Source organism: Caenorhabditis remanei, chromosome V, assembly GCF_010183535.1.
Source record: "Caenorhabditis remanei strain PX506 chromosome V, whole genome shotgun sequence".
NCBI classification, from domain to species: Eukaryota; Metazoa; Nematoda; class Chromadorea; order Rhabditida; family Rhabditidae; genus Caenorhabditis; species Caenorhabditis remanei.
In genome coordinates, this window is record NC_071332.1 from 14,409,725 (window position 1) to 14,435,279 (window position 25,555).

The 25,555-nt window shown below is 37.6% G+C and overlaps 9 protein-coding genes across 9 annotated transcripts; 8 read left to right on the plus strand and 1 right to left on the minus strand.

The window, feature by feature from the left end:
* Window positions 1-150: 150 nt before the first annotated feature.
* Window positions 151-971, plus strand: GCK72_019996 (uncharacterized protein; the record flags this gene model as incomplete). The annotated part of the gene is made up of 3 exons (XM_003116589.2): window positions 151-321; window positions 365-555; window positions 602-971. 3 exons carry the CDS (start codon window positions 151-153, stop codon window positions 969-971), a joined length of 732 nt encoding a protein of 243 aa, XP_003116637.2.
* Window positions 972-1,133: 162 nt separating this feature from the next.
* GCK72_019997 (uncharacterized protein) lies at window positions 1,134-2,542 on the plus strand (the record flags this gene model as incomplete). Its single annotated transcript, XM_003115962.2, has 5 exons — window positions 1,134-1,318; window positions 1,365-1,423; window positions 1,469-1,878; window positions 1,926-2,116; window positions 2,173-2,542. 5 exons carry the CDS (start codon window positions 1,134-1,136, stop codon window positions 2,540-2,542), a joined length of 1,215 nt encoding a protein of 404 aa, XP_003116010.2.
* Window positions 2,543-2,943: 401 nt separating this feature from the next.
* On the plus strand, window positions 2,944-4,359 carry GCK72_019998 (uncharacterized protein; the record flags this gene model as incomplete). The annotated part of the gene is made up of 5 exons (XM_003116436.2): window positions 2,944-3,131; window positions 3,179-3,237; window positions 3,288-3,703; window positions 3,749-3,939; window positions 3,990-4,359. The coding sequence occupies 5 exons, from the start codon at window positions 2,944-2,946 to the stop codon at window positions 4,357-4,359; spliced, it is 1,224 nt and encodes a 407-aa protein (XP_003116484.2).
* A 7,018-nt stretch (window positions 4,360-11,377) lies between these two features.
* GCK72_019999 (uncharacterized protein) lies at window positions 11,378-13,190 on the plus strand (the record flags this gene model as incomplete). The annotated part of the gene is made up of 2 exons (XM_003115970.2): window positions 11,378-11,449; window positions 11,622-13,190. 2 exons carry the CDS (start codon window positions 11,378-11,380, stop codon window positions 13,188-13,190), a joined length of 1,641 nt encoding a protein of 546 aa, XP_003116018.2.
* Window positions 13,191-14,916: 1,726 nt separating this feature from the next.
* GCK72_020000 (uncharacterized protein) lies at window positions 14,917-17,921 on the plus strand (the record flags this gene model as incomplete). Its single annotated transcript, XM_053733328.1, has 11 exons — window positions 14,917-15,101; window positions 15,149-15,207; window positions 15,255-15,664; window positions 15,716-15,906; window positions 15,954-16,307; window positions 16,595-16,672; window positions 16,717-16,775; window positions 16,819-17,006; window positions 17,054-17,269; window positions 17,326-17,501; window positions 17,552-17,921. 11 exons carry the CDS (start codon window positions 14,917-14,919, stop codon window positions 17,919-17,921), a joined length of 2,286 nt encoding a protein of 761 aa, XP_053582241.1.
* A 210-nt stretch (window positions 17,922-18,131) lies between these two features.
* On the plus strand, window positions 18,132-20,325 carry GCK72_020001 (uncharacterized protein; the record flags this gene model as incomplete). Its single annotated transcript, XM_053733329.1, has 7 exons — window positions 18,132-18,166; window positions 18,867-18,977; window positions 19,024-19,101; window positions 19,146-19,204; window positions 19,250-19,665; window positions 19,716-19,906; window positions 19,956-20,325. 7 exons carry the CDS (start codon window positions 18,132-18,134, stop codon window positions 20,323-20,325), a joined length of 1,260 nt encoding a protein of 419 aa, XP_053582242.1.
* A 190-nt stretch (window positions 20,326-20,515) lies between these two features.
* Window positions 20,516-22,081, plus strand: GCK72_020002 (uncharacterized protein; the record flags this gene model as incomplete). The annotated part of the gene is made up of 7 exons (XM_003116180.2): window positions 20,516-20,622; window positions 20,668-20,736; window positions 20,779-20,903; window positions 20,953-21,152; window positions 21,201-21,425; window positions 21,472-21,662; window positions 21,712-22,081. The coding sequence occupies 7 exons, from the start codon at window positions 20,516-20,518 to the stop codon at window positions 22,079-22,081; spliced, it is 1,287 nt and encodes a 428-aa protein (XP_003116228.2).
* Window positions 22,082-22,224: 143 nt separating this feature from the next.
* Window positions 22,225-23,678, plus strand: GCK72_020003 (uncharacterized protein; the record flags this gene model as incomplete). Its single annotated transcript, XM_003115986.2, has 6 exons — window positions 22,225-22,322; window positions 22,377-22,454; window positions 22,502-22,560; window positions 22,607-23,019; window positions 23,069-23,259; window positions 23,309-23,678. 6 exons carry the CDS (start codon window positions 22,225-22,227, stop codon window positions 23,676-23,678), a joined length of 1,209 nt encoding a protein of 402 aa, XP_003116034.2.
* A 70-nt stretch (window positions 23,679-23,748) lies between these two features.
* GCK72_020004 (uncharacterized protein) lies at window positions 23,749-25,377 on the minus strand (the record flags this gene model as incomplete). Its single annotated transcript, XM_053733330.1, has 4 exons — window positions 23,749-23,850; window positions 23,893-24,577; window positions 24,633-25,131; window positions 25,179-25,377. 4 exons carry the CDS (start codon window positions 25,375-25,377, stop codon window positions 23,749-23,751), a joined length of 1,485 nt encoding a protein of 494 aa, XP_053582243.1.
* Between the last annotated feature and the right edge of the window lie 178 nt (window positions 25,378-25,555).

The following is a 25,555-nucleotide window of genomic DNA, read 5'->3' on the forward strand; positions in this document are numbered from 1 at the left end:
ATCTCTCTTTTCTTATAGATAAGGCGGTCAAAGTTTTTCAGGTATACATTCTGAAAACGGAACTTTGATAATAAGCAATTCGAATAACAAGTTCAGATGCCAACAGAGTCATTCCCATCACCTTGCCACTTTGAAAACAGTCTGGAGAAAATGGCTTACGCTCTGGAGGACATGCATATTACTCGGAACGAGACAAAAGTTGAATTTCAAACTAAAGTTGGAAAATTCGAGTTGTTCAGTTTCTGGGAGGACTCATTCATTAAAACTGTTCAGTGGTTCTCCAAATTTCCTGAATTCACGGAACTTGATATGGAAGTGAAGGTATTCAAAAAGTTCACTTCATTCCCTATTTGAGCTATTTCAGCTGGATATTCTAAAATCATCCTGGTTGATATGGATTCGATTAGATAAGCAAGCTCACACAGCAAATCTTCAGAGGAAACAGTTACTGGGTGCAAATGTGTATATGACTGGAGAAGGAAGGTGCATGAATTTGAAGAATTTCGATGTTGACCTGTCTTTTGCAACCAACTACTCTATGGATCAAATTCGGTCGTAAGTAGTAATTCTGGAGTTTTGGAAACAAAAATTGTGATTTCAGACTAATGAACGTAGACGTGGACACTACTTGGAAGCCCTCTGTCGACGCTTTGATCAAACTGGATCCAACGAATGTGGAGCTTAATTTTATGCTCATCCAGCTCTGTCTGAACTACGCCCAGAAAAAATTCCCGGGAAAAACACGAGAAGCAATTGAGAAACTTCTTCAAATTCAAGCGGACAATCTGCATGATTATTATGTGAAAACCATGAAAACACCCAATTATTCTGGCCGACTAACGAAAATGATGAAAATCATTCAGTTCATCGAAGCGGATGTGAGGCGACAACAAGAGAGATTCTACCTTGCCAAAGTTTTCGATATTTTTACTGTTGATTTTTCCCATCCAGAAATGGTTGAAATGTTCTGAACCTCTTCATTCATTGATCTTACATCGAAATAAAATTATCTCTTCTCAAACTGATCTAAATAAATGTTTCAAAGTAAAAACTGTTCAACACAACAATATAATACCTATTTATTTATTTCAATTTTCAAAAACTTTATTCTCAATTCTTTGTGTGTAGTGAATATGCCTCCTGCACTTCATCTATCTGGGCCATGTGAAGTATGCGGTCAACCGGCACATGGAAGACATTTCGGAGTGTTCAGCTGTCGCGCCTGCGCAGCGTTTTTCAGAAGAGCCGCTCGAAAAAGTGCCAAATCACAAGATATTATTTGTCCAAAGGGAAATTGCATAATTTTCGATCATGGAGAGTAAGTTTTCTTTTGTAAAATGGCGCTTTAATCAGCCATTTTTCAGATACCGATGTAAAATGTGTCGTCTAAAACAGTGTTTAGAAGTTGGAATGGACTGTAGCAGTGAGCTTTGAGAATATTGATTTCCAAATTTGATGATTTTTTCAGAGTTCCATGATAATCATGATCTCATTTCAAATGTGATCAACTATTCCAAACGTTCTGTGCCACAAAGTCTCTCAAATTTTCTGGGTCGACCTGAAATGATTTTGAGCTGTGAACCGGATAAAATGTCACGTGTCAAGACTATTATAGATATGACATGGCTAATTGAAAAAGCAGTGAAAGTATTTCAAAAGGAACCAACAACACTCATTCCGTATCAAGTGAACAACAGTCTCGAACGAATGTCACTCGCATTGGCAAACCAGCAAAAAGAAGAGACGAATCAGAAGTTGGAAGTTTGGAAAGTGTTCGGAAAAAAGGAAATATTGTACACTTTTGAGCAAATGTTCCTCGGTGCAACTCAATGGTTAGCCGAGCTCCCGGAGTTCAGGGAGCTAGATATGGCTATCAAGGTAGAGTAACCTTTCTGGGTTTTAAGAAAAATTAATATAGATTTTAGACGGAAATTCTAAAATCTTGTTGGATGTTATGGAATAGACTGAACTTTTTGGCAGAATCAGCAGAATATCACAGAAACAAAGTACTTGGAGGTACTATGTTCATGGTTACAGAAGGCGCATGTATAAATGTGCAACAGCTAAATGCCGATGTGAGTTGGTGTACGAATTATTCGATGGAACAGGTTGGAGCGTGAGTTACTTTTCAGATTCTATGTTGTTCAGTAATTAATACTCCCCAATTTACAGATTATTGATGCCAGATGCTACAAAGCGATGGATTGAACCCGTCAGCGAGTTGTTAAAGTTGAATCCTACCGACGTAGAACTCAACTTCATGCTTCTGCAGCTTTGTCTTCATGACGCGGGAAAGAAGTTTCAAGGGAAAATATTGGAAACAACTGATGAAATCATTCGTATTCATGCAGACAATCTACATGAGTACTACACAAAAACGCAGAAAATGTATAACTACTCGGGACGATTGACTCGATTGCTGAGAATAAACAAAGACATCGAAACAGATGTGAGACATCAAAGAGAAAAACAACGGATTGCAGAATTGTTTAATGTACTTTCACTCCAATATTCACATCCAGAAATGTTCGAGTTTACATGATGAAATGAATAAATTAATATTGATCTCAACTGAATAAAGCTTCTAATGCATTTTTGTTTCATAGCATATTGTCGCAACAAAAAAGTTCCGACATTTTTTCCCCCTCGGTGTTTGCGGACTCAAGCCAAAATTTGATAATTTTGGCTTGAGTCCGCAAACACCGACGAGGAAAAAATGTCGGAACTTTTTTATTTCGATAATATCTCATTGAATTGCATCAGTTTCTGAAACTTATTCTATTGCAACTGATCTATTCACGTGTTTCACAATGGAGGCAAACACTCTTTCGTCCTGCGTATCGACTCTCTTGTCAAACCTTTCCGACGTTTTTCTCACAATCAGTACATTACTTCTATTCATTCATAAAACACTACCCTTATTCCCTCTCCTCCGTTTGATCCATGCCTGCACCACTTTATCTTTCGGGACCATGTGAGATATGCTCCCAACCTGCCCATGGACGACATTTTGGTGTCATGAGCTGTCGCGCCTGCGCAGCGTTTTTTCGAAGAGCTGCTACATCGAGAACATTAAGAGCCCAGGATAAAGTTTGCACAACTGGAAAATGCACGATTTTTGAAGATGGAAAGTAAGTTCTAGTATATTTTTGTATTGTGATTTCAAAAAAGAATTCAGATACCGTTGTAAGTCATGTAGACTCCAAAAATGCCTCGCTGTGGGTATGGATGTAAATAGTGAGTTGTTCTCGGTTTGGTGTCAAAAATTAAATTGAATATATTTTCAGAATTTCAAAGCGATCGTGATCTGTTATCAAATACTTCGAATTACACAAAAAGATCCAGAGTCAGCCCTCCTCAAAGCCTCGCCAATTTTCTTGGCCGACCAGAATTTATTTTATGTTGTGAACCGGAGAAAGTATCACACGTGAAAACTATAGTTGATGTGTCTGATTTGGTATACAAAGCCATGCAGATACTACAAGAAGACATTCATCTTATCCCATTCAAATTTGACAACAGTTTGGAGAAATTGACATTTGCAATGGATGATATGAAATTGAAGAGAGGAAATCAGAAGTTCGAAATAGTGAAAACCCTTGGAAAAGCTGAATCTTTGATGTTCTTCGAGACAAACTTTCTCAATGCAGCCCAGTGGTTTACCGGATTTCCAGAATTTACTGAGCTGGATATGAGTGTGAAAGTCAGTTTACACAACTTGTTCCAATATTAGAAATGCCTTTTTCAGATCGAAATTTTGAAATCGACATGGTTAGTCTGGTTACGTTTAGAAAAATTGGCAGAAACTGCAGCATTTCAGAGGAGAAAAATATTGGGATCTGACTTGTTTATGTGCTCGGAAGGTGCTTGTATGAATATCGAGGAGGTTGAAATGGATCTGTCTTGGTGCTCCAATTATTCGAGTGAACAATTGAGGACGTGAGTTAGAATTTTTGTTTTTTATGTTCCAATGTTCTGTATAATTCCAGTTTCATGATGTGTGACTTTGAACAATATTGGAGGGATTCCGTGGAGACTTTGATTGAACTGGAGCCGACGAATATTGAACTCAACTTCATGCTTATCCAGCTTTGTTTGAATGAAGCTGGCAAGAAGTTTCAAGGAAAAATTCTTGAAGCCACGGACAAGTTACTTCAGATCCAAGCAGATAACCTACATGATTACTATACGAAGAAGCTGAAAATGTCAAATTATTCGAGTCGTCTGTCGAGATTGATGAAAGTGAACAAAGCTATTGAAGCAGATGTGAGAGAGAGGAAGGAGCGAAGTTATATTGCAAGAGTTTTTAATTTATTTTCTATCGAATATTCTCATCCCGAAATGTTTGAAACTGCTTGAATATATATGAAGAATCTTGTCAATATCACTTGATTGTAATCTTTGATCAGCTGGTCTCTTATCAATATTCTCTGCCTCTATAATGGCGGCTCGCATGGTGGCGTCTCAAAGTATACAAACAGGCTGAGAAAGGATTTGGTATAGAAAAAGCGCAGAAACCTATTAAAAAGTAGTTGTAGTATTCTAATAAATCTATAGAATTCTATATGGTTGATTTTTGAAACCAATTCTACTAGTGGCTTAACGAGGCGCTATGGTGCGAGGGATGACTATACTTGGGGTCCATTCAGTTTTACAATCTCAATAAACTATTAACACACAAAACTGAACTAAATGGTCATTTTAGCGTATACGCTATAGCTTCCACGCACAAGTATTACAGTAGACTCGGTATCTGATTATTTCCTACTTTTATTCAGACAGTTTCGATGTTTTGTTATCGAAAATGGGTTTCAGGACTTGTCAAGCTTTTTTCATGTTCTGTGTTTTTTCAAAAACTATCATTTTTCACTGAAATTTCCGAGTATTCGCATTTTTCGAGTGGACTCGCTGCACTGGGTAACAGCGATGAACCTCGCGAAAACGCGCTCCGTTGATACGAGAGCCGCGTCGCCTCGAATGGAAAAAGCCGCGACGCGGCGGACGGCGCTGGGCGCTATGAGAAATCTGCTTTTTCCACTGAAAACATAATAGAAACGTATCTGTTTTGAAGAAAAAAAGTCGAAATCAATTAGAATTACATTTTCCTGTTTCAGGAAACACTATTTTGAATGTACAGACTTTGAAAAATGCGAGAAAGACAAAGAATTTTTAGGAGATTTTAGACACGGAAAACTGTGAGAATACTAATAACTGGTGGCGTTTACAACAAAAAACTTTTGAACAACATCAATTTTATTAAAATAGTAAAACAAAAGCAAAGAAAGTTAGAGAAATAATGAAAAATTTACACTGAATTTCGAAGAAGCGTTGTTGGTGTGAAGTTGCGCCGAAGATTCGCAATTTCATCTGCTGTCAAGACGTAGAAGTAGAAACCTGAATGTTTTATTCATGAATCTACGGGAAAACTGTCTAAACGGAAAAAATACGTGGAAAAAATAACCTGAAATGTTCGCCTTGACTTGTTCATTGATAATGTCCACTTTTCGCTGCATTAGTTGACTGAAAAAATATTTTTTCGGTTCTGTAATAATATTTCGAACGAAAAACAAAGTAAATGTACGAAAAGTCGGTTTTAAACAAGAAAAAATGAAGAAAATTGAGCTTTTTTGACGAAAAAACGAGCTTCGCGGCTTATCACTTGAAGGGAGCCGCGACGCGCACGCAACGCATCTCTCTCGGTGTCGATTTACGAGATTGAATTTGAGGTTCATCGCTGTTACCCCGTGTCGCTGAAGCTCAACCTCGCAACGATACTCCGAAATTACGGGAGCGCCTTGTTTGTCGTAAATCGACACTGAATTTTTTCCACACGAAAACTTTATTATCGTTCGTTTTCCTTCTATTTTTATGGCATTTCTTCCATTTTTCTGAATTTCTTCCTAGTAAATAGTTGTAATTTACGTTTTCACTTATTATTTATCACTAATTACGACGAAATTGTCTATTTTCAGACTAATCGAGAATGTCGTCGTCGGCGTGGCCCTGTTGGATACCAAAAACGAGGAATTTTAAATGATTTGTAAGGGTTATATCGGATAATTGCGTAACCTAACTAGGGAATGCCTCACACAATGGTTGGAGAAACACATCATGACATATATCGACGGAAAGCTGAAGTTCTCCTGATTCCGAATCTATATTCAGTTTTTGCAATGGCGCTCCCAGTTTTGAGAAATCCGGCTCCAAAGTTTGGGTAAATTTTAGTGCTCAAAATCAAGTAGCCAATCCGCGTGTTGCCCCAACGCGTATATTCATTTGGAGAACAGATGAAACAGCGGTTGAATGGTCTAGGGGATAGCAGGTTGGTTGGTAGACGGATACTCTATGGTTCAATCCCCGTCTCTCTCATTTTTTTTCTTTTTTCTTAAAAAAGGTTTTCTTTTTCTTTTTTCACAAAATTTTTATTTCAACTAGTGCAAAAGCCAGCGAAAAAACGTGTCAGGCGCGTGATTTTAGTTTTTGTTTTTGTTTTTAATTTTTAATATGTTTCGAGTTGGAATTTTATCCATTTTCATCATTTTCATGTCTTTCAACGTAGCTCATATTCTCTATCTTCTCTCCCGAGCATTTCCGCTGCCGGTCCCCAACAATCCCGACATCTCTCGACAAGAACGGAATCTAGCGAACCACATTATCAGTATCATCAAAGAAGCTGAAACTGATGAAGTCGAAATTGAGGAAACGGAGGAGCTGGTTGACGAGGATTACGATGGTGATTATGAGGTCGAGGCATTCAAGGTAATACTATGAATTACAGTAAAGCTCAAAAGTATATAAGTTTTGCCTTTTTCAGTTGAAATTGCCCAACTTTGAGAGTGTGTCATAGTAAAACTAACTGTCCAACAAAATAATTTTTGTGGGATCAAATAGACCAAGAGTAGATCTCCATTTTTGTAGTTGAAACATTTTCTATATAGACACTCCCTAGTAAGTTACATATCGACAAAGTAATTTCTCCCTTAAATCGTCTCTGGGAAGTGTCCGCACAAAACAAAAATGGAGATCTACTCTTGGTCTATTTGATCCCACAAAAAATTATTTTGTTGGACAGTTAGTTTTACTATGACACACTCTCAAAGTTGGGCAATTTCAACTGAAAAAGGCAAAACTTATATACTTTTGAGCTGTGCCGCTCATTAAAGTATTGTGATTACCGTAACCTTTTGAAGCCACACGATGGTTTCGTTCTGCCATCCCATCGACATCTGGCGTTTGGAGACAAAACAGTATCGAGAGAAGATGCCCAGAAGGCAATAGATTTCTACCGCAACACTACCAAAGGAACACGCCCATTCAAGACAATGAGAACACAATTTCGTTGGATAACTAATCTTGGACATATGGACAAATTGAGACGGTATGAGAAGGAGAAAAATGACTTCAACGAAAGTCGTACGAACCTACTGCGTGTACTTTCAAAAAGATTATTTGAAGAAGTCAAAGAAAAACTTGATGAAGGTAAAATTATCTAGTTCCTTCAATTATTCTAGAAAATTTTCAAACAGGGCTCCATCTCCACGATCGAGATCTTCAAACTATGGCTCGAAAAATCAATAAAAAGGAAACGAAAGTGCCAAACTTTTTGGCAAGTCAGACTTGGATATCTAGATGGAAGATCTGCCATCGGTATCCAAATATCAAATATCAAAAATCAAAAACATTCTCATTCAAACTTTCAGCATCGTCAGCCGAAGGATCACGAAATTCGTCACACGTCGGTGTTTGAAGAATAAAGATGAAATAATGAAGACTGGAGTTGATTTTTTGAAGAAAGTCAGAAATGAGATCAAAAACCTCTCTCCATCTGTAGTGTTCAACTCCGACCAGACCGGTATCCAGAAGGAGCTCTACAGCCAACGCTCACTTGCTTTTTGTAACGAAAAACAAGTCGAAAGATTGGTGCAATCCAAAGCATCGCTCACCCACTCCTTCACGTTTATGCCCATGCTCTTCATGAACGGGACACTTGGTCCGAAGGCGTATGTTCTTATGGCGGAGCCTACTGGAGAGTTTCCGAGGACTCGTCCAATTCCAGACGTGCCCAATTTGGTTGTCAGAGCGGCGAAGAGTCACATCATGACGAAAGAGCACATGCGGGACTGGATCCGAACATGTGTCTTCGATGTGAATCTTCCCAAAAAGATGTATATGCTGGTTGATAGCTGGAGCAGTTTCAAGGACCACAAATCGATTCAAGAGTGTGTACCACGAGGACATGAGTTGACGGTTCGAAACATTCCCCCTAATACAACAGGATTCATCCAACCTCTTGATGTGTATTTTAATGGTCCTTGGAAAAACTTGATCAAGAAATTTACTGCCCATGCATTGAATTTCCACCCGGATTATTTGATCGCCAACCGGAACAATGAGATTCTGATGGTCGCGTTGCTGTATCATCAGATATCTTCTCTTCATTTTCAAGATTTTCTAAAATACGCTTGGAGGAAAGCCGGATTTATGGATAAAGAGATCAATCCTTCTCCCTTCCAGACGCCCTCCGAATATTGCTTTGGTCCAGAGGTATCTAACGAAAATTGCTATATCAATGGATGTTCCGAAATGTCTTTTATCCTCTGTTCTAGATGTAAATTCTATATTTGTTTCGACCACTTCTGTATTTCTTTGAATCACTTTTGTCCTGTTGCCTGACCGGATTCATGTTAATAAATTATCAAAATTTTTAGACACTAAAAATGAGGTTTCCATTCTTGTTCAATCATCTGACGTCTTAAATATGTGAAAGGATGTCTGCAACACTAACCAAAATAACTTCTATCTTTTTTTAAGAAAAAAGAAAAAAAATGAGAGAGACGGGGATTGAACCATAGAGTATCCGTCTACCAACCAACCTGCTATCCCCTAGACCATTCAACCGCTGTTTCATCTGTTCTCCAAATGAATATACGCGTTGGGGCAACACGCGGATTGGCTACTTGATTTTGAGCACTAAAATTTACCCAAACTTTGGAGCCGGATTTCTCAAAACTGGGAGCGCCATTGCAAAAACTGAATATAGATTCGGAATCAGGAGAACTTCAGCTTTCCGTCGATATATGTCATGATGTGTTTCTCCAACCATTGTGTGAGGCATTCCCTAGTAAGTAGAAATGTAAATATTTTCAGCGGATGTCACTGGAAGCTCAAAATACGTGACCAAGATGACAAGCGGATGAGCTTGACTTGCGTTATCTTTGAGAATGACAGGTGAGATCTCTATGGCTCGTTTTTCACACTTCCGATTCCATATCCTTGTCAGTATGAGAATCCGTGAATAGGAATACCTCTTTTGGAATGAATTTTCTGATCACTATGTTCACTGCTATATTTGCAAAAAAGAGTTTGAATCTGAAAACGGGAACTCCAGAGTAGTCCAATGATATGAAAGAAAGATTCTTTTGAACAATATTAGCCAAGCAAATTCGTTACAACTGCGCCCCGCCGCAAACGAGAGAGTATCGGCGACACGGTGATTTTTTCGGAACCAGCTAGTGGGTAGCGCTCAAAAAGTTCGGCCGCAGTGGAAAATAAAATAGGCGGAGTCTGGATGCAAGCTTGGCACGCGGTTTTTGCAACTGCGACACTTGTTTTTTCTGCGTCTCTTTTCTCTCGTGCATGCAGAAAGAGCGCGTTTGAAAAATGGAATAATTTTTTACACTGTATTGAATGTCAAGAAAAGTGAATGGCCGATTAAACAGTGAAGCAGGTGAATTCATAGAATGAAACTTTCTGCTAAAAATTTTCCACTATTTTCTAAAGCGTTATCATAGAAAGACTTCTAGATATCATAGATAGATTTTGAGAAAATTCAAGCCAAAGTTGAGGGTCTAGAAATTTCAACGGGGCTTCGAGCGGCAGATTAAACTGTGAAGCAGGTGAATTCATAGAATGAAACTTTCTGCTAAAAATTTTCCACTATTTCTAAAGCGTTATCATAGAAAGACTTCTAGATATCATAGATAGATTTTGAGAAAATTCAAACCAAAGTTGAGGGTCTAGAAATTTCAACGGTGCAATGGTTGCTCGCGGCCGCCAATGTGATGGCCTAGAAATCAAACCAAGTGGTTCCGAAAAAATCACCGTGCGGCGAGAGACGCAGATTTTTTTCTCGCGCCAACAATTATTTTCACAGTTTTTGACCTATTTTCACTATTTTTCGAAAGTTTTTATGTAATTTGTTCTTAAAAACAGCGAAAATAGGTCAAAAATGGTAAAAATATTTGTTCGCGCGAGAAAAAATTCTGCGTCTCTGACCGATACTCTCTCGTTTGCGGTGGGGCGCAGTTGTAAGAGGGGGTGGGCCGCTAATATAAACCGTCAAAAACTGAAAAAAACCAGAAAAGATAACTTTTGGATCATTCCGCACAGTCTCCCAGTCTCCCAAAAACAACTGCAAGGAAATTTTTGATCTACTCACACAAAACGAAAATTTTGAGAAATTTGCAGGTCTAAAACTGTATTACTTTAATTTTTAGCGTAAAGCTCAAGGTCGGAAGTAAGAAAATTTCAGTTTTAGAATTATTCTGACTGCATTATCTACCTATTCAATGCAAAAAATCCTGGTTTCAGATTTTATTTCAGGTCGAAATGGCAGTTTTTCATTTTCGATTTCATTAAAATCTATCAGCGTTTTCAATTCTCAATATTATCAAACAAATGATAGCTTAAAACATGCGCCAGAAATTTTAAAACATTTTTGATAGATGGGACCAAATTTGGCTCAGTAATTTTTGAGAAAATAACAAAAAACCACAAAATTTTCGGAATTTGATCGATTTCTCGAAAACTACTGAGCCAAATTAGGATTTTTTGCATTGAATAGGTAGATAATGCAGTCAGAATAATTCTAAAACTGAAATTTTCTTACTTCCGACCTTGAGCTTTACGCTAAAAATTAAAGTAATACAGTTTTAGACCTGCAAATTTCTCAAAATTTTCGTTTTGTGTGAGTAGATCAAAAATTTCCTTGCAGTTGTTTTTGGGAGACTGGGAGACTGTGTTCCGAGAGAAATTATGACAAAAACAGCGACAAGAGGAATAAGTATGCCGGTAGATCAAAAAAAGTTTATGTCTCGTGTGCCTTCAAAATTTTTGATCTATTTTGGAAAAAAGTTTTTTGTTGATAATTTTGATCTACCGGCGCCAGCGCATCTCTCGTCGCTATTTTTGTCATCATTTCGTCCGAAAGTCCTCATTTCTAGTTTTTCCTTCAGTTTTCGTCGGTTTTTTGTCGTTTTTCTTAACTTTTTTTTGAATCCGTCTGATAGATTGACTATTCTGTTTTCCGTTTCTCTCATATTGTTAGATTACTCTGGAATTTCCGTTTTTCGATTTCAAATTCAATGTTTTTGCAGATATGACATCGCAAGAACCTCCTCCGCATCTAGCCAGCCTCGACCTAGTGATCAGAAAATTTATTCCAAAAGAGGTGAGTTCTCAACACGGTTGGTTATTCTTCCCAGAGCTGTCGCAGACCGAATGCAGCTGCGACCGTAAGACCTGTAATAGAAGCTCGCCACCTATTACAGGTTTTACGGTAAACGATTACTCCAAAACACCATGTCTTCAATTCAATTGAAAACCAATTCTCTCAATTTTAGCTGATCCCCAAGCAACCTATGGAATGGCAGTGCGATCGAGACGAGCAGATGGCGAACTTCACAACTCTTATGGACGCAGGATTCACCGCACTTGGCATGTTCGAATCCGCCCAAGATGTTTGGAAACATGTTGCTCACTATATCAACTTCCCAAATTCCGCCAAGTATTTCAACCGTGAACTGACGCTCCAAGATTCGCCACGCCCGATTATTCACAAAAGCTTGAAGAAGGATGATTGCATATATCGACACGATCTACCCAAGATCTTTGAATTTCGGGAAAGAAAACCGTTCGGAGTAGACAAGAAACTGGCAGATATGGCCGAGGCGATTCTAAAAAACTGCTGGAAGAAACTCATCGGTGAAAGCCATCACGAAATGATCAAGTGTCCGCAAAAACCGAACAGTGAAGCACTATCCGCCGAATGCTCTCCATTTCAACTCCCTTTCGACAAAAGTATTTCGAGAGAAGAGTTTGATGAATTCATGAATGAATGGAAGACACAATCGAAGAAAAAGATAAATGTGATGATCGACTTCATTGTGCAGTCCATGGCGTTGTATCACAAAAGATTTCCAGAACTGGAGACTTCCTATGAAGACCAAGCGAACGTTATTTCATGGGTTGGATTTGTCATGGAGAAAACTGCGGAGTTCGCCAAATCGGGAGATATTGTCTTGCCGCCACTTCATTCACCAGCTTCTAAGCCGAAAGCACTCATCCGACTGTTCTCACTTGGCAAAAATCAATTCGTGATGGCTCATGAATTGCTCGACACTATAAAGAAACATGATATGGATGTGCGTAAACTCGAGAAGGAAGTTCTGGATATGCCCGAATTATCGACATTCTCATACAATGAAGTACTCCAGAAAGTCGGTAAAAGTGCTTGTGAAAAGACATTGGATTTTGTGGAGATGAAAATAGAAAGTTTGATGTTCGTCCGGACCCCCATACCTACTCCGAAGGAAGGCTTCTGTGTCCTTGCAGTAGATGCTCTCTACGAACTTCTGATGAATATGATTGTCGCGAAGAAGGTGTTTCGAGATATTGTGGACAACGATTGGCTCACTATCGAGAAGTTTTTAATGGCAATGATGTTGCACTTCGATACGAGCAGATACTTCATGGATTCAAAAGTCCGTGACGCCATCATGACATTGTGGGAGTCTGTCTACAGAAAAACAACGAAGCGAACCCCAGTGAACATTGAATGGAATTCAACGAAACTTGATTTGGAGAAGTTGAAAGAGACGATCAACAAGTTGAAAATTGGCTTCATCTCCGAATCCTTGAAAGTAGATGCATCAGATACTATCTTTTTGAGACACGCAAAGAGTAATCGTTTTAAACGAAGTGACCTGTATATAGGTGTTGCACATTTCCAACTGAACGGTCTCGTTATGAAATTGCTCAAGCTTTATGAGTTTATTCACAGTCAGGAGGCATGCTTTTCGTTTGGAGTCCAATGTATCCGTTGCGTTGAGAAGAAGAATGGGGATGAGATGCCAGAGGAGACAGGAAACGAGAAGAAGCAGAAGAGTAAAGGAAAGACGAACAGGAAGTGAGAAGAGACTTGATTTTCCTATTTCTCTATTTATTTTATAATTTTCATCAATTCATTATTTTTTCTTATTCTTCCCCTATATTTTGTTGTAAAACCATATGAAATGATTGACTGATAATAAAAATAATATTGATTTGAATTCGGTGCGTCTCTATAGAAACTCGATACGCAGCTTGACTTGCTCAACTGTTCCGTTTTCCGCATTTAGTGTCCATTCTGATTGCTTTTCGCAGAAGTTCACGCTGATTGATTTATTAAAAGATCTTACAATTAGTCTGAAACAGAGAAGTCTCGCATTTATTGAGAAAGCGAATGCCGAATCGTTGGAAAGTTACGGACATAATGGAACAATGGTTTGAAATGTTTCCGCGATACATACAGTACCGATCAGAAAGTTATGGACGTTGGCCGTTTTCAGTTGAAATTGTCCAACTTTGAATGTGTATCAAGGTAATTCTGATTGTCACAGTTTTTAACAAGTAGAGCTTCATTTCAAAAGTAGAGCTTCATAAGTAGAGCTTCATTTTTGTAGTTGACCACTTTTTTGTACGGGCACTCCCTAGCAAGTTACATATCGACAAAGTTATTTCTCCCTTAAATAGTCCAATTTCAGTGTAAAATAGTGCGATTTAAGAGATGTCGTCTTAAAATGACCATAACTCTCTAGCGAGTGTCCGTACAAAAAAAGTTGTCAACTACAAAAATGAAGCTCTACTTTTAATCTGTATGATTCATTATAAATCAACTTGATGGGATAATCAGTATCACACACTCTCAAAGTTGGACAATTTTAACTGAAAACGGCAAAAGTCTATATTTTTGAGAGGTACTGTATGGTGTAAGCGTGCTCCAATACGTTTCAATACAACATAGCTTGTGTCAAAAGCTGCGTATCGAGGTCCTATAGAGACGCACCGAATTCAAGTTAATAATTCTCGAGTTTGCATCCAAGCATAGTAGAACGCGCTTGCTCTCGTATCATAGAGATCTTTTGGAAATGTTCTTTTTTTAATTCAATCGAAATAAGACAAAATAAGGAATTAGTGTAGATCATAAAATAAAATAAAGAAATATTTAAAAACACAAGTATCATTCCACAATACTCATCCGATTGCATGCTCCCTGCTTGCGAATAAAGTCCAGAAGTTTGCCAGTAGATCATAAATATTTCTTTATGGTGAATCTTGAGAAAATTCGACCTACTCTGAAGGATGGCTTTCAATCTGTTGTTGGTCTACAAAAACTCTTTTTGAGAACTCTCAAAAAATCTGTTTTTTCATATAGCTTTTTTTCCTAAACATTGCAAAGATTGCCGACACTGTGACCCTCGGAAAAGATTTTCTTCACTTTTTGATTCTTTGAACTCTTGATCTGAAAACAAGTTTATTCCGAATAAAAATGAGAGCCCGCATTCTTTCATTTCCGATTTATTTTTTCCTTCGTTCATCGCTTAGTTCTAATCAATTTCATGCCGACAATATTCGGGATAATTATAGTTACGGTAAGTTAATTTTTCAATTAATATAATTTTCTGTTCAATTTAGACCCCGAATGTTCTTTCAATCAGACTGCCCTAACCTTTGCCACCATCAAGTTATTCCCAAAATGCAATACGATTTGTTATCAAATGTTTGCAATCTTTGATCAGCTGGTCTCTTATCAATATTCTCTGTTTCTATAATCATTCTCTTATTTTACAATATTTTCTCATGAAACTTAATAGAAAAATGTCATCTATTGTTTGTTCTGACGAGCCTTGCAAAGTTTGTGCACAACCTGCTCATGGAAAACATTTCGGTGTTGTCAGCTGTCGCGCCTGTGCCGCATTTTTCAGAAGGACTGCTTCTAGAGAATTGAGAGAAAAAGTTCAAGTTTGTGACCCAGTGACTTGCGTTATCTATGAGAATGACAGGTGAGATTTCTCAGTTTTAAAACTCCGAATTGTGGTGAATATTTTAGATATCGCTGTAAATATTGTCGACTCCAAAAGTGCTATGATGTTGGTATGGATTCAGCAAGTAAGCACTTGCCTCTCTGGTTATTCTTCTACTTGTTTTATTTCCAGAATTCCAAACTAACCGGGATCTTATCTCCAACTCTAATATCTACAAGAAAAAATTGAAAGTCAGTCTTCCTCAAAGTTTGTCAAATTTTCTCGGCCGACCTGAATTTATTTTATGTTGTGAACCGGATAAAGTCTCCAATGTGAAAACTGTTATTGACGTGTCTGATTTAGTGTTCAAGGCTACGCGAATACTACGAGAAGATGTCCTTCTCTATCCTTTCAAATTTGATAACAGCTTGGAAAGACTCACGTTTGGTATGGAAGACATGAAAACGAGAAAACTGAATAAGAAACTGCAACTTCTGAAGACTCTTGGAAAACCGGAATCTCTGATGTTCTTCGAGAAAAATTTCATAAGTGCCGCACAATGGTTTGCTGGATTTCCAGAATTTCCAGAACTGGATATGAATGTTCAATTAAGTAGAGTGATCCAAAAATAGGAAAAATTATTTAGTTTTCAGATTGACATTCTAAAATCGTCTTGGTTACTCTGGTTACGACTAGGAAAACTAGCAGAAACTGCAGAATACCAAAAGAAGAAAATGTTGGGAACAGAAGTCTTGATGTGTTCAGAAGGAACTTGTGTGAATATCGATAAAGTGAATATTGATTTGTCTTGGTGTACTAACTATTCAGTGGAACAGCTACGGAGGTGAGCGAGACTCGGATGAGCTTCTTTATTAAATTTGATAATTACAGTTTTATGATGAGTGGTTTTGATGAGTACTGGAAGAAATCTATAGACTCGTTGATTCAGTTGGAGCCAACGAATGTTGAGCTCAACTTTATGCTCATTCAACTTTGCCTAAATGAAGCTGGCAAGAAGTTTCAAGGAAAAATTCTAGAAGCCACCGACAAACTGATACTTATCCAAGCAAACAATCTACATGATTACTATACTAAGAAGCTGAAAATGCCAAATTATTCGAGTCGTCTGGCCAAAATGATGAAACTGAACAAGGAGATGGAGGCAGATGTGAGGGAGAGAAAAGAGATGAGTCGAATTGCAAGAGTTTTTGATCTGTTTTCTATTGAATATTCTCATCCGGAAATGTTTGAAACATCACATATTAGTTGAATAAAAATTTCCTGATTTATCATCTGTTTGCATTCTTTAGTCATAGTTTCTGTTATCAGTACTCACTTTCTTTCTATCAGCATTCTCCTATTTCGTTATAAATTTTTATTGAAACTATGCCAGCTCCTCTGTACCTTGAAGGTCCGTGCAAAGTATGCGACCAGCCAGCTAACGGACGGCATTTCGGGGTGATCAGCTGTCGCGCCTGTGCCGTGTTTTTCAGGTGGGTTGATAACTTGATATATCGAAATTATTGTTTCAGAAGGTCAGCAAACTGGAACTTCAAAGCTAGAGGTTTGTGGTGTGAGAAGCAAAACTGTGTGATTTTTAAAGATGGAAAGTGGGTTTTATTTTACAAGCGTGCTCAAATAGTTGAAGGTTTAGGTACAAATGCAAGGAATGTAGACTGAAAAAATGCCAACAAGTTGGAATGGACACTAGAAGTCAGTTATTCTCCAACTTTTTTGACTGAACTTTTTTCTACAGAATTCCAAAATAATCGAGATTTACTCTCATCCACTAACACTTTCCCCGATCGGATGTCACCAAGTTTAGCAAATTTTTTGGGTCGTCCCGAGTTTATATTATGCTGTGAGCCGATGAAAGAAGCTCATGTAAAATCAATAATTGATGTCAAGTATCTCATTGAAAAGGGAATGAAAATATTAGCAGAAGTGAGTGAGATGAGAATGAAAATTAAAAAATAATAATATTTCTGCAGGAGCCCTCTTCGATTCCTTATAAATTTGAGAATAGTTTGGAGAGACTGACACTTGCGATGGAGACAAAGACATTGAAGAAAGTGGATCAAAAGTTGCAAGTTGTGACAACTGTTGGAAAGAGGGAAGCGTTGCTTTTCTGGGAACAAACTTTCATTGCGGCTGCTCGATGGTTCACCGGATTCTCGGAATTCATGGAACTGGGAATGGACATTAAGGTAGATCAAATCATCTTATTAAAACCCAAATTGTTGTTCAGATAGAAATCTTGAAGTCGTCCTGGCAGCTTTTCAATCGCTTACAAAAACTAGCAGAGTCTGCTGAACTTCATCGGAAACGAGTTCTCGGCGACAATGAATTCGTTTGTGCAGAAGGGACTTCGATGAGTTTCGACAAAATCAAAATTGATTGGTCATGGTGTACAAATTATTCATTTGAACAGATGAGGGTGTGAGTGATTTTGGTTGAGCTCAATAATGTGATATGAAATTATTGTTCAGATTCTTCACGCCAAACGTTGCGACACACTGGAAGAGTCCAGTGGACACTTTGATTGAATTGGAGCCATCAAATGTGGAGCTTACCTTTATGCTTATCCAACTATGTTTACATCAAGCTGGGAAAAAGTATCAAGGAAAAGTTCTCGAAGCTACTGATAGATTGATACAGATCCAAGCTGATAACTTGCATGATTATTATACAAAGAAACTGAAAATGCCATACTATTCGGGTCGATTGACAAAACTAATAAAAGTGAACAAAGCCATTGAAACAGAAGTAAGGGAAAGAAAGGAGCGAAGTCATATTGCATGGGTCTTCAACTTATTTTCTATTGAATATTCTCATCCGGAGATGTTTGAAGCTTCTTAATGATCATTTTTCAAAATTACTAACATATTTTGTTTCGTTATTTCCTTGTGTAACTAGCAATTTCTGGTCGGCACTTTCATGATTATGTTATAACTCCATACTTCACTCGTTGTCCTTTTATTCAATTTTTCTGTCATAAACGTTATTTAACTTCTACTCTGAGTGAAAAATACTGCTTCACTATTGATAAATCAGGCTCAACTCTTCAGAATGGTGATCCCAACTATCCCAGCATCAAAAGCAACGTTAGTAGCTTTCGTCACTGTGATAGGAATATGTACATATTCGTTCTGTTAATGTTTATTATCGCTCTCTTTTTAGTTTTTCCTTTTTTTCTTTTAGTGTTCAAAGCAAATTGAAATCGGGACAGGGAGGTATGACTGTGCTATAAGACATCTCACTCCTTTTATTCAAATAATTTCAGACAGCTGTGTTCCCCATTTTCTTCTATTTCTTTATGGTTTTTATTCAACATAAGGAACGAAGAATCATTTCGAAGAAACTTTCCAGTGAAGCACGTTTTCTCTCGTCTTTTTAGATGTTCACACTTGGAACCGTACACTATAACAATTGAAGGAAGTACTTCTATTGCTATGTGAACCATCCTCAAATATTCTTTTCTTCCATGATGTTTCATCTTAAAATGGTCATTGATCTGTATCAATTTCTAATCATTAGGGTGAAGTCATATCATTTTTTGTTTCATTGAATTCGCTCAAATGAATGGCTCATCCGGAATACATTTTCCGTTTCTTATTATTCAGTGACATCAGTTACGAAACATTCTTCAAAACGACCTCAGTTAAAGACCAAACAGTGAACCATCCTCTTTCTATTTGTTCATTTCTTTCACACTCTGCGCCTCTACACCTGATTCCGATATCTCTATTTTTCCTCCACCAATCATTTATTTCCAACAAGTTTTGTTGTGAAATTCCTTTTCAGTGGAATGCCACCAGCCCTTTTCCTGTCTGGACCATGTAAAGTGTGTGAGCAGCCAGCACGTGGCAGGCACTTTGGGGTGATGAGCTGTCGCGCCTGTGCAGCGTTTTTCAGGTGACTAGAAGTTGAAAAAAAACATTCAGTAACTTGAAAAATTCAGAAGATCTGGCAATGGAAATTCGAAGTACTTGGGAAGACTCTGCGAGAAAAAAGACTGCAAGATATTTCATAACGGAAAGTAAGTATTTGCTACTCAAAATATTAGTAAAATATAGTATTCAGATACCAGTGCAAAGTATGCAGACTCAAAAAGTGTCACGATGTTGGCATGGATCCTATGAGTAAGTTTTGAAGTTTGTCATGTTCCAGTTTTAGTTTTTTTTCAGAATTTCAAACTGATCGAGATTTGATTTCTTCAACATTTCTAGCTCGAGCCAACTCTATTAGCCCTCAAAGTCTATCAAATTTTCTCGGTCGACCAGAATTTATTTTGAGCTGTGAACCAGACAAAGCATCTCATATCAAGACACTGATTGATGTCTCTTTCCTTATCGATAAAGCCAGAATGTTTTTCGAATACAACACTTCAGGATATGACATTCCATTGAAATTTGATAATAGTTTGGAGAAATTGACATTTGCCATGGAAGATATGAAATTGAAGAGAGCGAATCTTGATATTGCAACAGTCAAATATATCGGAAAAGCTGAGAATATGATATTTTGGGAATGCGCTTTCATCGGAGCTGCACAATGGTTCTCAGAACTTCCAGAGTTTGTAGAGCTTCATATTGATGTGAAGGTATTCTCTCAAAGTTCATAAAAGTCAGTTGTCATAAATTAAATTTCCAGATAGAAATCTTAAAAACTGCTTGGCTATTATGGGCACGATTGGATAAGTTGGCTCAAACCGCTGACTTTCACAGAAGAAACATTTTGGAAGGTAATAAATACTTGTGGACAGAAGATACATGTACAGACTTGAAAGATGTTGAAGTGGATCTGAAATGGTGTACTAACTATACAAAAGAACAGTTGGCAGCGTGAGTGAATCATAATAAGAAAAGTAAAATTGGTATTTTTGAATTGCAGACTTATGGTTCCTGACGTCAATATTCACTGGAAAACATGTTTGGATATATTTATGGAGCTGGAACCAACAAATACAGAAATCAACTTCCTTATTATTGAGCTATGTTTGGGTGAAGTTCTCAAAAAGTTTGATGGAGAAATAGTGGAAGCAGCCGATCGATTACTTCAAACACAAGCAGACAATCTACACCACTACTACGTGAACAGAATGAAAATGCCGCATTATTCGGGTCGGCTTGCTAAACTTATCCGAGTGAATCGGGAGATTCAAGCAGAAGTACGAGAGAGGAAAGAACATAAATTCATTGGAAATTTATTCAATTTGTTCTCGGTTGAGTTTTCACATCCGGATATGTTTGATTATTCCTGATAAATCTGAAACAGTTCTCAAATTCATTGAAAAGTGGTGACTATGCCAGCACAAATCACAAAATACGTTCATGTTGATTCTTTTTGTTTCCTTCTCCAATGTCTCTGTCCGCTAGTTTGATTTTCTTTCTTTCTCTGATCATTTTCACTCTCTCGACATACATCATATTTTTAGTCGATAGTTCTCAATTATGCCAGCCCCTCTCTATCTAACTGGGCCATGTGAAATATGTGATCAACCTGCTCATGGACGTCATTTCGGAGTGATGAGTTGTCGCGCCTGTGCCGCGTTTTTCAGGTTAGAGTGGAAGAAATGACCACCTATAAGATTATTTTCCTTCAGAAGGATGGCAACGAAAAATGACAAAATATCACAGAAAAATAGGAAACGAAGTTTGTTGGAAAATGAAAAGTAAGTTATATTCACGTGGAAAATTTCTGAAATTTTTTTTAGGTTGCCTAACATGAATATTGAAACATTTTGTTTTCTTGGAAACTGTGTAATTTACAAAAATGGAAAGTTCAACTGCAAGAAGTGTCGGCTGAAAAAGTGCTATGACATGGGGATGGACGCCAAAAGTAAGTTTTTTAAATTCGAATATTCATAACTCTTCAATATATATTTCAGAATTCCAGACGAATCGTGATCCAATATCGTCAACCAACACATTTTTTGAACGTCTATTGTTTACGGGACCTCAAAGTATGTCTAATTTTCTCGGACGACCGGAATTCATTTTATGCTGTGAACCGGACAAAGCTTCTCATATTAAAACTGTAATTGATGTGTCTCATCTGTTAGAAAAAGCGAGAAGGATTTTCAAAGAGGTAAAGATTACGAAAATTTGTTAATAGACATTTTTGATTATTTTTCAGGAGGAGTCATTCAGCAAAGTTATGCCATACAACTTTGAAAATAGCCTAGAAAAACTATCCTATTCTATGGATTTGATGCGTTCGAAAAACCCAAAAATACCTCTTGAAAAGCTCAGAGTTATTGGAAAAACTGAAGCACTTTTCTTCTGGGAACAAGAGTTTCTAGGCTCCGCCTATTGGTTTGCAGGTATTCCAGAGTTTATGGAATTGGATTTAAGTATCAAGGTAATTATTTGTATGCATCTATCTGAAAAAAATTAACTAATTTCAGATAGAAATCGTAAAAGCCGCATGGATACTATGGATTAGATTGGAAAAACTAGCAGAGACTGCGTACTATCACAAGAAACAAAAACTGGACGGTGATTTGATTATTTGTGGACAACATACATGTATGGATATGAAAGATTTTGAGATTGATATCAAGTGGTGCACAAATTATACTATGGAACAAATGAGATTGTGAGCTTTTTTGATTGCTAGACAGTCGCCACCAATAAAAGAAATTCAGTTACATAATGCCAGAAACTGACAAAGATTGGAAAGAATGTGTACGCGAACTAATCAATTTGAATCCAACGAATGTAGAACTGAACTTTATGCTTCTTCAACTTTCCCTGCATTCCGCTGGAAAAAGACATCAAGGAAAAGTTCTAGAAGCAACTGAACGACTTCTGCAAATTCAAGCCGATCATCTTCATAAATATTATATTGAAACGCTGAAAATGCCCCATTATGCTAAAAGATTGACGGAGCTGCTGAAAGTGAACAAATCAATTGAATTGGATGGTCGGCGAAGAAAGGAGAGAGTACAGATCGCCCAACTGTTTGATGTGTTCTCAATCGATTTCTCTCATCCGGAGATGTTTGAATTTACATGATTTATGTTTTTTGTATAAATCTTTCTTTCTTCTGAAACTTTTTTGTCGATGCTCTCCAAAGGTTCTTACACATCCCTCTTGACTTCTTAAATCCAATTCACATCAAAACTATCACTTATTTTTTTGAAGACCAATTTAAAAAAATGTCTGACTTACTTGAACCATGCAGAGTGTGTGCTCAGCCTTCCCAAGGACGAAACTTTGGGGTTTGGAGCTGTCGCGCCTGTGCAGCGTTTTTCAGGTAATGCATAGCTGAATCAAGTTTCCTATGTATGAAAAAAATGCTAGTTTTCAGAAGAGCCGCCCCAAAAAAAACCAGAGAAGATACATTTGTAGGTAACAATGAAAACTGTACAATTTTCGAAAATGGGCGGTAAGCTTTAAAATTTTCTTACCGCTTCTATCAATTTGAATTTTTAGGTACACATGCAAAAACTGCAGACTCAAAAAGTGTTACGATGTTGGCATGGATATAGGAAGTGAGTATTTTCAATTACGTTCAAACCCTATTCGTTTTTACTTCAGAGTTTCAGAACAATCGAGACCCATTGTCTTCGTGTAGCCTCTACAAAAAACGAGTGAAGCCTATGAGTCTGTCTAATTTTCTCGGAAGACCTGAATTCATATTATGTCTGGAACCGGATAGAGCCTCTTACATCAAAAGTGTAATTGATGTTTCTTATCTTATTGAGAAAGCTGAGACTATTTTTCGAGAAGGTTCTACACATTCTGTTATTCCTCGAAGGTTTGAGAACTGCTTGGAACAAATGTCAGCAGCTTTGGAAGATATGAAACAAATTAAAGAAAAAGAGAAAATTCAAATTGTGAAATACATCGGGAAAACTGAAAACTTCATGTTCTGGGAGATGACGTTTACTTCGGCGGCTAAGTGGTTGTCTCAAATTCCAGAGTTTTCAGAACTAGAGATGACTGTTAAGGTACAAATCGTTTTATTTTACGTTTTATTTTACATGCAACTTTTTTTAGCTAAAGATATTGAAAACTGTCTGGATGTTGTGGGCTCGGTTACAGAAACTATCAGAAACTGCTGAATATCAACGGAAGATGGAATTGAAAGATGATGTGTACATGTGGACAGACAATACATGTATGGATTTCAATGAAGTGGAGGTGGATCTGAAATGGTGTACAAACTACACAACAGAACAAATGAATTTGTGAGTTTGTTTTGTCTAGTTTTTAGTGTTAACCCCATTCTTTTTCTAGTTATCTAGCTCCAGAATTAGATGAAAGTTGGAAGAAATGCATAGAGAGCCTAATGGAACTACAACCAACAAATGTGGAGATTAACTTCATGCTTATCCAACTATGTCTCAATGATGCTGGGGTCAGACATCAAGGAAAAGTTCTAGAAGCCACTGATCGACTTCTGAAGATTCAGGCGGATAACTTGCATCACTACTATGTCAAGACTCTTCAGTTACCACACTATTCGAATCGTCTGACAAAATTGTTGAAAGTGAACAAATTAATCGAAAAGAGTGTTCGACTGAGGCGGGAGAAAAATAAAATTGCAAATCTTTTTGATGTATTTTCTGTGGAATTTTCTCACCCGGAAATGTTCGAGTTGACATGAATTCAGTATAAAGTTTATTTTAAGAACAATATTTCACATTTAAAGCAGTAGCATGGGGAATACAGAGAATTTATGAGTATCTTCTGGACAACTTCGCACGGATCTTCCTAGGAACCACACCAATATCTTTTGACTTATCGAGAGATGGGAGACCGGCGGAAGATGATGACACCTGAAAACATATTGATTTTTTTTTCGTTTTGACCACAAATACCTGATATCTATTGAAAAGGTTAGAGATAAGCAGAAACAACTCCATTCGAGCGAGTCCTTCCCCAATACATTGTCTCTTTCCAACCGAGAAGGGTACCAACTCATCGATTTTCTTCATCGTTCCATTCTCATCAATGAACCTATTCGGGTTGAATGTGTAGGGTTCTGGGAATATCTTCTCATCGAGCATCACAGTACTAATTTGGGCAATGACACCAGTTCCCTTATCAATGGAGTACCCATTCAACACAGTGTCTCTTGATGTACAATGAAATAAATTGACAGGGACCAAGTTGACACATCTCTGAGACTCATTGATAACTGCATTCATATACGGTAGACCGTTTTTATCCGAAGTTGTCACAAGTCGTTCACTTCCAATAACTCTATCCAATTCTTCATGCAACTTCTTCTGAACCTCTGGGTTATGAAGTACATAACTGATTGTCCATGTTAATGTGATATTAGTTGTAGAGAGTCCGCCAAACCAAAGATCCAAGCACATATTTGATAGTTGTTTGGTGCTGAACATTTCTCTGTCTCCATTGGCTTCTCGTTTCTTCTGCTCCTTCAAGTACGCTTCGGCGTAGTCTTGATTCTCATCAGAGTCGAAGTTAATTTTCTGACGATGATTCTCGATTTGTTTGTCAAAGAAGTTGAAGAAGTCAGTTTTCCATGGGATGATTCTGAAATCATTTTGCATTCCTAAAAAAGAAACTTCTGAAAAATTCGTTCACTCACCCTTCCTCTAACGTTTTCCCAGGGAGAAACCATGCTAGTTGCGGCACAAAAATTTGAAAATTAGTCCGGAATCTGGTGAAGAACTTCTCCTGATACTCCATTAGCTCGCTCAACTTTTTCAACTCTCCAAGATTCTCTTTCTCGAATCGGTATCCAAAGATCAACTGATTGATCATGTTGGCCACTGCATTGTTTAAAACTGGATTGATTTCTTGCTCTCTGTCTATATTCTTATGAAACTTCTGGAAAATATCTTCCACTTCAATCAATATTTTCTCCTGCATTAGGTCCTTTCCCAATCCAAAATCTCTCAAAGTAGTCAGAGCAAATCTTCTATGAGTACTCCAGACCTCTCCGTTAGTCTCGGCGACTCCATAGTTTCCATCTCGAATGAATTCTTGGAAGTTCAATTGCACCTTGTTCATGTAAGTTTCGCCATCTCGGATGAAAGTGTCTTTCAGTTTACTGTAGGAGGATATAATAATAAATGGTTTCGATCCTGGAATATAGATCCGATGATTGTAATGTTGAAAAGCAATTACTTACCTAACCAAAACGTGAACACATCTCCATACTGTTTTGTCCAATTTCTAAATGCCTCATACCCAGGCTTCTCAGCCGATAAAGAGAGAACATTCCCAAAAAAAGGAAGAGGTATCGGACCGGGTGGGAGGTTTCTCCGTTTCCAATAGAGCTCATGAAATAGCCAGAGAAAAATACATGTGGAAAGTAGTAAAGTTATCATGGATAACTGTTAGAAAACTCGAAGAAAATAAGATCTAGTCAAGAAATTCGTTCTTCTATTTATATGTCTACAAGTGTGTAGCGAGATAGTGTGGGAAACGGAGAGCGTTTTGTGAGATGTGACCAGCTGGTAGGTGGCGGGCAGAAAATTTGAGATGAAAGATAGAGTCAAAAGTTCA